This window comes from Notolepis coatsorum (genome assembly GCF_963971535.1).
Source record: "Notolepis coatsorum genome assembly, chromosome: 19".
NCBI lineage: Eukaryota > Metazoa > Chordata > Actinopteri > Aulopiformes > Paralepididae > Notolepis > Notolepis coatsorum.
Genome location: NC_140183.1, coordinates 28,801,754 through 28,815,277, shown reverse-complemented (window position 1 = coordinate 28,815,277; position 13,524 = coordinate 28,801,754). Strand labels below are relative to the sequence as shown.

Below are 13,524 nucleotides of genomic sequence, written 5' to 3'. Positions count from 1 at the left end.
AAATTTTCTTTGCATCTTTGATGGTGAATAACACCATGCTAACATTGAGGTTGGAGGAATTTCCCTCACCGAGCTCATTCAGCACCTTCTTAAGATCAAGTGTACACAAAATCTAAGTAAATGAATAAAGGGTAGTTGATTCACAGAGTTTTTTTGTAGATACAGTACTGAATAGTGCCATCCGGACACATGCAATTTGAATTATAATGCAATTTGAATATAGAATATATAATATCAGGCCTATAAATGACCTTAATATGGCCAATTTATACTGTACATCTATGGATAGGGCCGAATCTCCTCTTTCCAATGGCAGTGTTAAATCTGGAAATATACACTTTGACTGCTGTTTTGATATGGTTAGGGTCTTTACTCTTGGCTACATTTGAAAAAGAAACACAACATTAATTAATACGGTCTGTATTGATCGATTTATGACAAGGACAGCAGGGTCCCCCAATTGGTTAAGAAAGCTTAACTTAACAGGTTAAGAAAGGAAAACACTGAGGTAGTGTTCCATCATTATTTATTGCTTTTTGAAATTATGATGTATCTTGACCCATACATAGTACAAACATTCATACAGTATCAGTTATATATTTTGTCCCATATACAAACATACATACAGTATACATACAGTATACATATACAGTACAGTATTGCTATTGCACTCTAGTTAGATGCCAATTTATTTCCGTTGTACTGTACTTGTGCTGTATAAATCATGACACATTTTAATCTAATCTAATCTAGTCTATAATTTACAGTATATATTTTGTCCCATATACAAGCATACAGTATATCCAGTGTCATTTCGAATGTCTCCTCACATCTTTATCAAAGACAATGTGGAAGGGGAAGGCTTGGCAGAATGTCTCCACTTCCATCCACAATCTGTCTGGGTAGCAGGGCCTGAAGCTGCCCTGGAGAGGATCTGGGGGAGAAAACAAAATGCACACATCGCATCAGGCCAGAAAACCTTAGCTCCACGTCCGCTGTCTAGAATAGTGGTACTCAGTCTTGTTTGTGTCAAGGACCCCCAAAATTATACACATTAGGCCTGGACCCCCATTTGATAAAACGTTATCCCTTTTTCTTGTTAGAAGTGATTAAAGGTCCTGTAAATAAAATGTTTATGCATTGTATACAACCTTTTTTTTTATAATACATTCACACACTCCCACACTCTCTCTTCCCCCCCCCCCCCCCTCCTCTCCTCCCCCTCTCCACAGCCTCACACGGGCTGTGAGGCTGCTCTAAACCTGTTAACATGGGCGCAGACAAAGATGTTCCACTGCTAAGGTGAACCTTAAGAGGACCAGGCTTCTGAACCAGGTCCCAGTAACCCCCCTACTGTACCTGTTGGACAGAGCGATGCAGAGGAACACCTCTCCTCTACACTGCCCTGGGAGACCTCCTGAGTTTAAATGAGAGAGAGACACACACACACACACACGCACGCACGCACGCACGCACGCACGCACGCACGCACGCACGCACGCACACACACACGCACGCACGCACGCATGCACACACACACACACACACACAGAAAAAGGGAGAGAGACGGAAGGAAGAGATGAGAGTTGAAGTTGAAGTTGAGACAACCATTTATATAAAAAAGTAAATATATACTGTATTAGTGAAGGCATGTATGTAACTATAGGAGATAATGAGGAAAGACACTTTTAAAAACCTTGTTCTTCTGTGGTGTCTCTCTTATGGTCTGTGTGACCAGAAATACCACATGTTCCTTCTTCCCTGTGCGCTCCTCTTCCTCCTCCGACTCTTCCTCCTTCTTTGATTGGTTGATCACTGTCATGCTCACTTCGCTAGAGAACAAGTCCCTTGCTACTGCCTCCATGATGCCTGAGAGAGAGAGGGAGGAAAGGGGTGAGAGAGAAAGAGAGAGGGGGGAATACAGAGAAAGAGAGGGCAAGATGGAGAGAGATGGAGGGGTGAATGGGTGTGTGTGTGAGAGAGAGAGAGAGAGAGAGAGAGAGAGAGAGAGAGAGAGAGAGAGAGAGAGAGAGAGAGAGAGAGAGACAGAGAGAGAGAGAGACAGACAGACAGAGAGAGACAGAGAGAGAGAGAGACAGAGAGAGAGAGAGACAGACAGACAGAGAGAGACAGAGACAGAGACAGAGACAGAGACAGAAAGAGAGAGAGAGAGAAAGAGAGATGGTGATATTTTTACCCGGTATTATTATATGGTAGTAGTATATTTCCATAGTATTATATTACAACAGTATTAGTACATACTGTAGTATTATATTACAGTAGTATGTAGTATAATTACCAGGTACTATATGATACAGGCCCTTCCTGTCAGAGTAATAATGCAGCAACATGTTGCCATTGTCACTCTTCTCCACACGGAAGGATGGAGCATTCATGTCCTGAAAGATAGATAGATAGATAGATAGATAGATAGATAGATAGATAGATAGATAGATAGATAGATAGATAGATAGATAGATAGATAGATAGATAGATAGATAGATAGATAGATAGATAGATAGATAGATAGATAGATAGATAGATAGATAGATAGATAGATAGATAGATAGATAGATAGATAGATAGATAGATAGATAGATAGATAGATAGATAGATAGATAGATAGATAGATAGATAGATAGATAGATAGATAGATAGATAGATAGATAGATAGATAGATAGATAGATAGATAGATAGATCACACACACACACACACACACACACACACACACACACACACACACACACACACACACACACACACACACACACACACACACACACACACACACACACAGACAGCCAGACAGACAGACAGACAGACAGACAGACAGACAGACAGACAGACAGACAGACAGACAGACAGACAGACAGACAGACAGACAGACAGACAGACAGACAGACAGACATACCTGGTATGATAGAGATAGGTAGCTGTGTAAAGTGTCCAGGTTCTGTATAAACTGTGTCAGATTTCCTCCCAGTGTTCTCAGCATGGTGTCGTAGCCCGACTGCTTACAGAAGCTGAAGAAGTGCTCTCCAAACAGCTTCAACACTACCTCAGAGGACAGGTCTGACACACACACACACGCACGCACACACACGCACACACACACACACACACACACACACACACACACACACACACACACACACACACACACACACACACACACACACACACACACACACACACACACACACACACACACACACACACACACACACACACACACACACACACACACACACACAGACAGACAGACAGACAGACAGACAGACAGACAGACAGACAGACAGACAGACAGACAGACAGACAGACAGACAGACAGACAGACAGACAGACAGACAGACAGACAGACAGACAGACAGACAGACAGACAGACAGACAGACAGACAGACAGACAGACAGACAGACAGACAGACAGACAGACAGACAGACAGACAGACAGACAGACAGACAGACAGACAGACAGACAGACAGACAGACAGACAGACAGACAGACAGACAGACAGACAGACAGACAGACAGACAGACAGACAGACAGACAGACAGATAGACACAGACAGACATAAGGAGTGCTCTCCAAATAGCTTCAGCGTGGAGGACAGGTCCAGACATTTTTCTCCTGCATTTGACCCGTCCTAACTGTTTAGGAGCAGTGAGCAGCCACACAGTGCAGTGCCCGGGGACCAGCTCCAGTTGTAATGCCAGTACCTTGGTCAAGAACAATGGCAGGATATACCTAGCATGCATTTGGTGTGGGAGGAAACCGGAATATCCGGAGAAAACCCACACAAACATGGAGAGAACATGCAAACTCCACACAGAAACCCCCTACTGGGGTACGAACCCAGGACCTTCTTGCTGTGAGACAACACTACTAACCACTCCACCACCGTGCCAGGAATGATGAGGATGAGGATGATGATGATGATGATGGCACATGGGTTTTCAAAGTATATACTGTAAATGGTGTTTTGTATGGCCATGTCTGTAACTGAGGTATTATATGGTAATTGGGGGCGACAGTGGCTCAGGAGGTAGAGCAGTCGTCTGGTAATCCAGAGGTTCCCGGTTCTATTCCCACTCCTCCCGGGCAGCGTGTCGAAGTGTCCTTGAGCAAGACACTAAACCCCTAATTGCTCCTGATGTGTAGGTTGGCACCTTGCATGGTTGCCTGTGCCATCGGTGTGTGAGTGTGTGAGTGAATGGGTAAAAAATGTGAGGAACAAATTGTAAAGCGCTTTGGATAAAAGCGCTATATAAATGCAGCCATTTACCATTTAATTATATGGTAACACTATGATAATTAATTGAATTCCTAAATGCTTCAACGCTTCAATGGCTGCCATGGTAATCAATGTCAAAATCACTATTCCAATGCGTGTGTGTGTGTTTATTTCCCCCCCCCCTCCAAAACGTAGCTTACATCAGCATTAGAAATAATAATCCAACATGCATTGTGAAAAACAGTTATTTTCAGACAATGATAAGAACGTTCAGAAAACCTAAATCTACCCACAGCATTGAAATGTTTGTTAATGTTTGTTAAGGAATCAAGCTTGGATTATTCAATAATACTGACGCTTCAAAGCCCAGGGACAGCCCTAGGGTTCATTCCTATTTCCTAGTCACTAGTATGTCTTTCTGCCAGCAGTGTGAGACTCTCTGCTGAATACCACATTGTCAATAAGACCACAGAGATACTCAATCAACACTGTTGTCCCCACAAGAATTACACTCTGGTCCCCGAAAGAGTCAAAGTGACACGATGTCCAATTACAGCCCCGTCCCCAGTAGGACACAGAGATCATAATATTATTCTGGTCATGGTCTTGCTCAATTTAAAGGGCCATATTTTCGTGAATCTAAATAAATTATTAGCAGGTTGAAGGAAACGGGTGTTTTGGGGTGTTTTTCAATGTATGTGATGTATTATAGATTGGGGGAGATGAGAGCATCTAAAGGGTCAGAAATGTGTTTGCCTTAGCAGACGGTGATAGACGGTGGTTCAGAGCGAGCAGGGTGTTAGTGTGAGTACCACACTGAGCAGGGCAGAATGTTTTGAATTCCCCAGTACATCAACAAAGATAACGGCGGGGCAGGAGACACAGGAGCAGGGCGATGGAGGTTTTTACAGTAATGAAACGTTTTGATGTGTGTAAAGGTTACAGCTGTTGTCATGGCAGCGGCACATGACAACCAGAAGGGGGTGGGCCGTCATTGCTAGGACGAAGATCCTATAAAGGTGACAGTGGTTCCGGGTAAGGGCAGACTAAAATCTGACTGAGACTAAGAGGGAAGAAACCAGAAGAGACTCTCTCCTCTCATCACGGAGGGGGGGGGGGAATGACACATCATCATTAGCTTCGGCTAACACGAGGATGGTTCAGGCTAACGACCAGGCCTGACCACCATTGGACTGAATAGCAGAAGGACGATAGACTGAACACACCGAAAGATCATTAGAATAGACTTTTCAAGGACAATACAATCTGTTAACATCTGAGCTGAGGCTTCTGTTCATGAAAATAAACAACGCTTTTCCTTGTAAGGTAGTACGTTGTCGAAGTGTCGAATTCTTACGAAGGTGGAGAATTATTATGGTTTGCGGATCGCACTAACGGGGAGAGATAAGGATTGTATCAGCCAGTATATGAGACGTTGGGATCATTAAAAGTACACAATGCAGAGGGACCATGGAGAGGTGATAACACAAGAAGACGTGATACTGGCAGATTGATCAGAATCTAACAAGGTGGAGTTGGAGTAGAGGAAATACATTATTATGCAAGTGCGGTTGGAGTAGAAGGAATATAGTATTAGCAGGTGAGTTTGGAGTAGGAGGAATGCATTATTAGCAGGTGGGGTTGGATGAATACATTATTAGCAGGTGAGGTTGGAGTAGGAGGAATACATTATTAGCAGGTGGAGTTGGAGTAGGAGGAATATATTATTAGCAGGTGAGTTTGGAGTAGGAGGAATACATTATTAGCAGGTGAGGTTGGAGTAGGAGAAATACATTATTAGCAGGTGGAGTTGGAGTAGGAGGAATATATTATTAGCAGGTGAGTTTGGAGTAGGAGGAATACATTATTAGCAGGTGAGGTTGGAGTAGGAGGAATACATTATTAGCAGGTGGAGTTGGAGTAGGAGAAATATATTATTAGCAGGTGAGTTTGGAGTAGGAGGAATACATTATTAGCAGGTGAGGTTGGAGTAGGAGGAATACATTATTAGCAGGTGGAGTTGGAGTAGGAGGAATACATTATTAGCAGGTGAGGTTGGAGTAGGAGGAATACATTATTAGCAGGTTAGCTAACTGTATTCTAGAATTATCTATAGCACTCATGTTAGCTAACTGTATTCTAGAATTATTTACCTAGCATGCTGCAGGCCTCCTTTACCAGTCTCATGGTGATGATGTCATCGTAAACCTCATAGGTCATAAAGGTGTCCTGGACGCCTGCCAGACAGCTACACATGAAATGTGTGAGCACACAAACACACACACACACAAACACGCACGCACGCACGCACGCACGCACGCACGCACGCACGCACACACACACACACACACACACACACACACACACACACACACACACACACACACACACACACACACACACACACACACACACACACACACACACACACACACACACACACACACACACACACACACACACACACACACACACACACACACACACACACACACACACACACACACACACACAACACACACACACACACGCACATCATATTTTATATATTATCTTCTTTCTACTTCTGTGCTCTGTTACATGTGTCACGTAAATGTTATACATTTTATATCATCATCAGGATAATCAAATAATCAAACACTGTATGTACATGTATTCATATGTATATCACAACATATATACATACTGTTTAATGATATGCAATGGTGAAAAGTAGTAAAAGTATTTTTACTCAAGTGAAAAGTGATGAGCTACTTTTTAGGGAACTTTATACTTTTACTCCACTACGTTTCAAAGGAAATATTGTACGTTTTACTCCACTACATTTATCTGAATGCATCAGTTACTAGTTACTTTGAAAACAAATATTTTGCATAGAAAACATGGCAAAAATGTATAAAGATTATATACATACTTTCACATTTGAAGCCTGTCAACTTCAAGAGGACATAATCAGAGCAGCATAACTGGACCACATACCACTTTAACACAACATTTAGAGGTCAATGTATCAAGGGTTGAATGCTCCCAAGCACTGGAATACACAAATGTCATCTAGAATGCATACTTTTACATTTAATAGAAAATACGTCTCTACATTTACTTAAGTAGAGGACTTTTTCTTTTAGTACAAATGTATCTGTTTATTAAAAAATAAAAAATAAATAATAATTACATAAGTAAAGGAACTTTGTACTTCTTCCAACACTGATGATACATTTACATATACTGTATAAATACATATCCCTTATAGGCTCAGTGTTAGCAGCTAACTAGGTTAATGGTTCACAACAGAGGGTCCACAGACACCCAGGGGTCCTCAAGGGGCGTGATTACATATGCACGCCGCATTTCTCGGAGACGCTCTCTGATTGGCACTGACTGACGCTCTCTGATTGGCCACTGACGCGTTTGCCCAATCCGTGACGAGCTGTGTCTTTGCCCATTTCCTCGTCAAACAGCCTGCAAACCTGGTGTTCTATCGTCATGCTCTAAGACAAACTCTAACCTTAACCAACTTCGAAAGAGTGCCTAAGCTTAACCGTCGAAAGAACTTGCCGTCACGCTCTAAGACAAACTCTAACCTTAACCAACTTCGAAGAGTGCCTAAACTTAACCAGTGTAGAAACAGGCGTCGGCCAATCAGAGAGCGTCTCCGAGAAATGCGGCGTGCATATGTAATCACGCCCTCAAGGGGGTTCCAGGGCGTCCCCAAAAAGATGAGGAATACTGTCATTTAATTTCACTATTTCATTAACTAGAAGTTAGCCCAATGAGAGAGAATGTATAAGAATGACTATTCTGATTTTACGTTTCACTCTCCTCTGTTATTCTGGACTAAATCACATGTAACAACTCAAATGGGCGCAGATGGGGGTTCAGGGCCTTAAAGAGATATTTCACTTTAGTAGAACTTGCGGAAGTTTCAGCAGTCTCATCTTTATCTTAAGTTAGATTTTTAAAAGAATAATGAAAAAAAAGTCTTCCCCTGGCTGTGTACAATGATGGTGTTTGTTTTCCAATGCAACCCTGGGAATACCACTTGGTAGGCCAAAGAAATCTGAAAATATTTAGTCTTTTTTATTTAAATATGTTCAAATCCAGCTTAAAGCTGCTGGTGGCAAACCTTTCTAGCGCAAGTATGGCACACAGCGCCGGGTTGGAAAAGTGATGCAGAGCTTGGTCTATTTCTGCTGGACATGCAAGCTCACTCTTGCTCATTTATTTGAAATTGCCTACATTTAAAGGAAGAATCTGTAATGTCGTAAAACGGCAACCTCTAATAACAATAGCTGATAGGAAATACACTTGGACCAAATCTGTTCCCCCGAGTATCGCGATTCCATTGAAATTGTTCATACAAAGCTCAGAGCAAAGCGTCTCTCCCGCTGAAATGTGAACGTTGTTTTATTCGTTTCCTATACAACAAATCAAACGTTCCACTGAAACTGGCTAGAACCAATCCAGACCTGAGTCTCTCCCAGCTCTCCTCTCCAAACTTCTCTGTCACCAGAGACTTCAGACAGGTGTTGATGAAGCCGTACTAAAAAAAGAAACACGGTACAACATCAGAACCTGTACTGTAAAAAAAAACACCATCCACCATAAACACACCATAAAGCACAATTGATCTAAAAACTAATTAATACATTTTTAAGAAATCAGTAACAAATCATTATTTAAATGTTAGTACATATATTTATGTTAATAGTTTATAGACATTATTCTAAAGTTACAACTATTCCTCAGGTCAGTTAATACCATATTGATGAGTTATAGACTTTTATGGGACGTTATTCTAAAGTTGCAACTATTCCTCATTTACTAACATGTAGAAACAATGTGTGACAGCCTGCTGATTAAAGAGACGTCGTGAGGACCAGCAGTGACAGCCTGATGGAATGAGGACTGCGTACAGTAAGCTGCAGATTCTTCCAGAGCAACGTGAGGAGGACCTGCTCCTTCTCGACAAAAGACACCATGCACCTGCTCCTCCTGCAATCAGCGGCCATGTCTCGCCTCAACTATTGCAATGCACTGCTAGCTGGTTTACCGGCTTGCACCTACGGTACAGACTGCAGCGGACCGCCTGATCTCCAAATTACCAAAGTTAGCCCACGTCAGCCCACTTCTCATAGTGTTGCACGGGCTTCCCATTGCTGCACGAATCTGCTTCAAGGCTCTTGACCTGCATACCGTGAAACAAGGGGAACGGCTCCCTCCTACTTCAGGTTAATGGTCTCAAACTACAAACCCTCAAGATCCCTATGCTCTGCATCTTCTGGCCCCCTGAGACTCACTTCTATCCGGGATCCTGGGGGGTCATTAAAACAAAGCAGGCTATTATCTGTCCTTGCTCCAAACTTCTCACCACAGATGAAACCCCTCCTATTTTCTGCTATCGCTTTGGATAAAAGTGTCAGCTAAATTACTAAATGTGAATGTACATGTAATGTCAACTAAATTGTAGTCCCTGCCTTTCTGAAAAACCAACAGTGAAAGAGTAACTTTTCAGGTATCTTTCTATCTTCAAAAAGAGTTCCAGGGACCCGATCTTCCCTCTGAGACCGTTATCTTTGATTCAGTTGTGATACATTAGAATATTTCCACCTCTGAGTTAAAAATCTCTTCCTCAAAACGACATGTACATGTAAGAGCGAGGCTACATGTCATGTGACGACATCAGGAAAGTAAAAGATTATATTAGCTACTCACCATCCTGCGTCAGAGTCTGTCTACAAGTCCTGAAGAAAACTGGAGTCAAACACAATACAGCTAGGATGGAGTACACACTCTCTCTCGCTCCCTCTCTCTCTCTCTCTCTCTCTCTCTCTCTCTCTCTCTCTCTCTCTCTCTCTCTCTCTCTCTCTCACTGTGTTAGTGTAGGCTAGGATGCAGAATGTTTTCTCCTCCAGTCTCTCTCTCTCTCCTCCAGTGGGAGACACGTGTCCGTGTGTGTGTGTGTGTGTGTGTGTGTGTGTGTGTGTGTGTGTGTGTGTGTGTGTGTGTGTGTGTGTGTGTGTGTGTGTGTGTGTGTGCGTGCGCGTGCGTGTGTGTGTGTGTGTGTGTGTGTGTGTGTGTGTGTGTGTGTGTGTGTGTGCGCGTACATGTGTTTATTACATGAGAACTTGTGTTCTTGTTAACTTTGTAAATTAAGTTGTTTATAACTTTGTAAATTATAAACTGCTCATTATTATATTATTTTATGAGCGGGGGGTTCCTCTTGATGACAGACTGTACTAGACTTTTTTAGTTTCACTTCATATTGACCTTGACAATCATAAACAGAGATGTAAACTTAACTGTTTGTGTTCTCAAAAACCAATGGTTTATATTACCACAACATAGTAGAAAGTACTGCAATGGCTTCCAACATAGTATACATTACTACTATGACTTTGTTTACAACATAGTATAAATTACTATTATGACTTCCAATGCACCATGTTTGTTGTGGTTCTCAAATGTTTTAAAGGGATAGTCCAGCATTTTAGACACATAGCCCTATTTCCTATACTAATGATGTAGCTGATCAGTAGAGTGACAGTCTAGGGCTGACCCCTATTAGTCGATTAGTCGACTAATCGGTCGAAAGGAGCCCTAGTCGACTGCCAACCTCTTAGTCGAATACAAAGAAAATATATATATATATATATATAATTTAGGGCTGTCCGTTTATCGCGTTAATTAGATGAATTAATTACACAGCAAATTATCGCATTATGAAAATTAACTCAAAATGTATTACAAAAAAAAGATTTTTTTTTATCTCATTCATTCCATAAGAACGTAGAATACACATTTACAGACTTTTTTTTATATGGTCCATTTGCATATTCTTGGTATCTGATTCTAGGGACATCTAATGGATCTCAGGGAATGTATTCCTATAGGCTTGAGTAAATTGTAATGAACCAAATGAGAATATCAATAATTTTTTTTTTTTTTTATCTTTGACTGTGAATAACACTATGCTCAAACCAGACCTAAAAAATCTAAGCAAATTAATAGATGAAGATGACAGAAGGTTTTGTAGATACAGTACTGAATTCTGCCATCCGGACACATGCAATTTGAAATATGATTATAGAATATAGAACATCAGGCATAAAATGGTTATGCGATTAAAATACGATTAATTAGATTAATTAATTACAAATCCTGTAATTAATTAGATCAATTTTTGTAATCGCCTGACAGCACTAATATATATATTAGTGCTGTTCTTTGCATGTTCTTGGTATCTGATTCTAGGGACATATGGATCTCAGGGAATGTATTCCCAGTGTCAGAAATACTGTGTCTGTTACTAGGCTTGAGTAAATTGTAATGAACCAAATGAGAATATCAATACATTTTTTTTTTTATCTTTGACTGTGAATAACACTATGCTCAAATTGACCAGACCTGAAAAATCTAAGCAAATTAATACATGGAAGATGATTAAACATCCGGACACATGCAATTTGAAATATGATTATAGAATATAGAATATCAGGCATAAAATGGTTATGCGATTAAAATGCGATTAATTAGATTAATTAATTACAAATCCTGTAATTAATTAGATTTATTTTTTAAATCGCCTGACAGCACATAATTATATATTACTATTTATTAAAGTTTTGTATCTTTTCAACAATTTTATATGACATTCTTGAGTCTGTGGAACATGTGTACGTTTTACCCCCTAAAGAAACTAGAAAACAAACCAAATAACATTTTGATTATGTATTTCTTCCAGCAACTAAACCCTCCCCAGCTGTACAACTCCTAAGAGGACATCAAGTCCTGAGTACCTGATGTTTTAGAACAAGAGAAACAATTGTCTTGTCAGAGAGAAGAGAAAGACAGGTAAGGATCACTTTGTTACAGATTCAATGCAGTGATGTAGTGGTTATAAAAGGCTTAAAGTGGACATATTATGTATATTTATTATGATATATTATTATTCATAAAGGGGACATAGTATGTATCTTTATTATTACTTATCAAAGAGGACATAATGTTTATTTATTAGTAGTCATCACACACAATACAAAACAATTTGGTTGTATGGTAGTCTACTGTATGTATGTATTGTCATATAATTCGTGCTTGCCTTCTTGGCCAGATCACCATTGAAAAAGAGACCTCGGTCTCAATGGGTTTTTATTTCTGGTTAAATAAAGGTTTGATGATTTTATAATAAACCAAATCATAACATTTCACAACATACATATTATGTATATTTATTATGATATATTATTATTTATTAAAGGGGACATGTTTTGTACCTTTTCAACTAAATAATTCAAATGTTGATTATTTATTTCTCCCAGCACCTCTTTCATCCCTTGTATTAAACACGCCATTTTGATGCGTGTAGCACACATTACATGTTTTAATAAATTATCTAAGTTAGTGAAATTATTAATCAAAGCTACTTTATTGCTTGTGTCCTCCTTGTGACATCACAATGAGCAATAATTCTGAACAGCTTGTTTAGGCTGTTTTTAGCACCATGTAGAATCAACCATACACACAATGCCACGAAATAAGGTAATTTAGTGGTTGAGTTCCTACCCAGACTCCAACCTATATAACCCATAAATGAATGAGAATTAATACATTCTCAAAGACATTTTTACTCATGCAGCTTTCCTAGCTTTCAACTAGTGGTCAAAAACATTGGATCCTTTGAGTCATTGAAACGTTTATAAACGCTGAAACCTATACACATTGCTGAAACCTACTCCACAGTGCTGAAACCTACTCTGAAACCTACTCTCCAGTGCTGAAACATACTCCCCAGTGCTGAAACCTACTCCACACTGCACCCAGTATGTTTAAGAGCTTTTTACAGTGGCCCCATTTACTTTACATTAGTTACGTGTTTAACTAAGGAGGAGCTGGGAATCCAATATGAAACACATCAGCATGGATTGTGCTGAGAAAGGACTCAACCCTTCACCAACCTCATCAATGAGAAGGAAATAAGGGTCAAGAATCCTGAACTTGCCCTTTCATTTCCCCCCAGATAGAGATGTTGTGTGAAGATATGCTGTGGGAGGTAACCAGTCAGGAGAACATGGTGCCTCTGTCCCCGTTCTGCCCTACACAACTGTCTCAGCTGTCCTCGTTCTACCCTAACCCACTGTCCCAGCTCTGTTCGGTACAAAGGGAAAGTCTCTTCACACTAAGGTAGGCCTCCAGATTAGGCTGAAAAAAGTTTTCCTTCTTCTTAAAGTTCTTAAACCATCCTGGTACACTGTGTGTACTTGTTTTATCTGTGTTTTGACTGTATTTTA

At 40.5% G+C, this 13,524-nt stretch overlaps 1 protein-coding gene across 1 annotated transcript in view; it reads right to left on the bottom strand.

Annotated features, from left to right (window-relative positions):
• LOC311246433 (guanylate cyclase soluble subunit beta-2-like) overlaps positions 1–9,246 on the bottom strand; it is a gene marked incomplete at both ends in the record, with an annotated part of 20,327 nt that extends 11,081 nt beyond the window's left edge. Inside the window, 6 exons of the mRNA XM_084336589.1 lie at positions 831–934; positions 2,300–2,399; positions 2,914–3,074; positions 6,388–6,482; positions 8,704–8,777; positions 9,151–9,246. Coding sequence (XP_084192715.1) covers positions 831–934; positions 2,300–2,399; positions 2,914–3,074; positions 6,388–6,482; positions 8,704–8,777; positions 9,151–9,246 — 630 coding nt within the window. The remainder of the gene's footprint in view (positions 1–830; positions 935–2,299; positions 2,400–2,913; positions 3,075–6,387; positions 6,483–8,703; positions 8,778–9,150) is intronic.
• Positions 9,247–13,524: the final 4,278 nt, after the last annotated feature.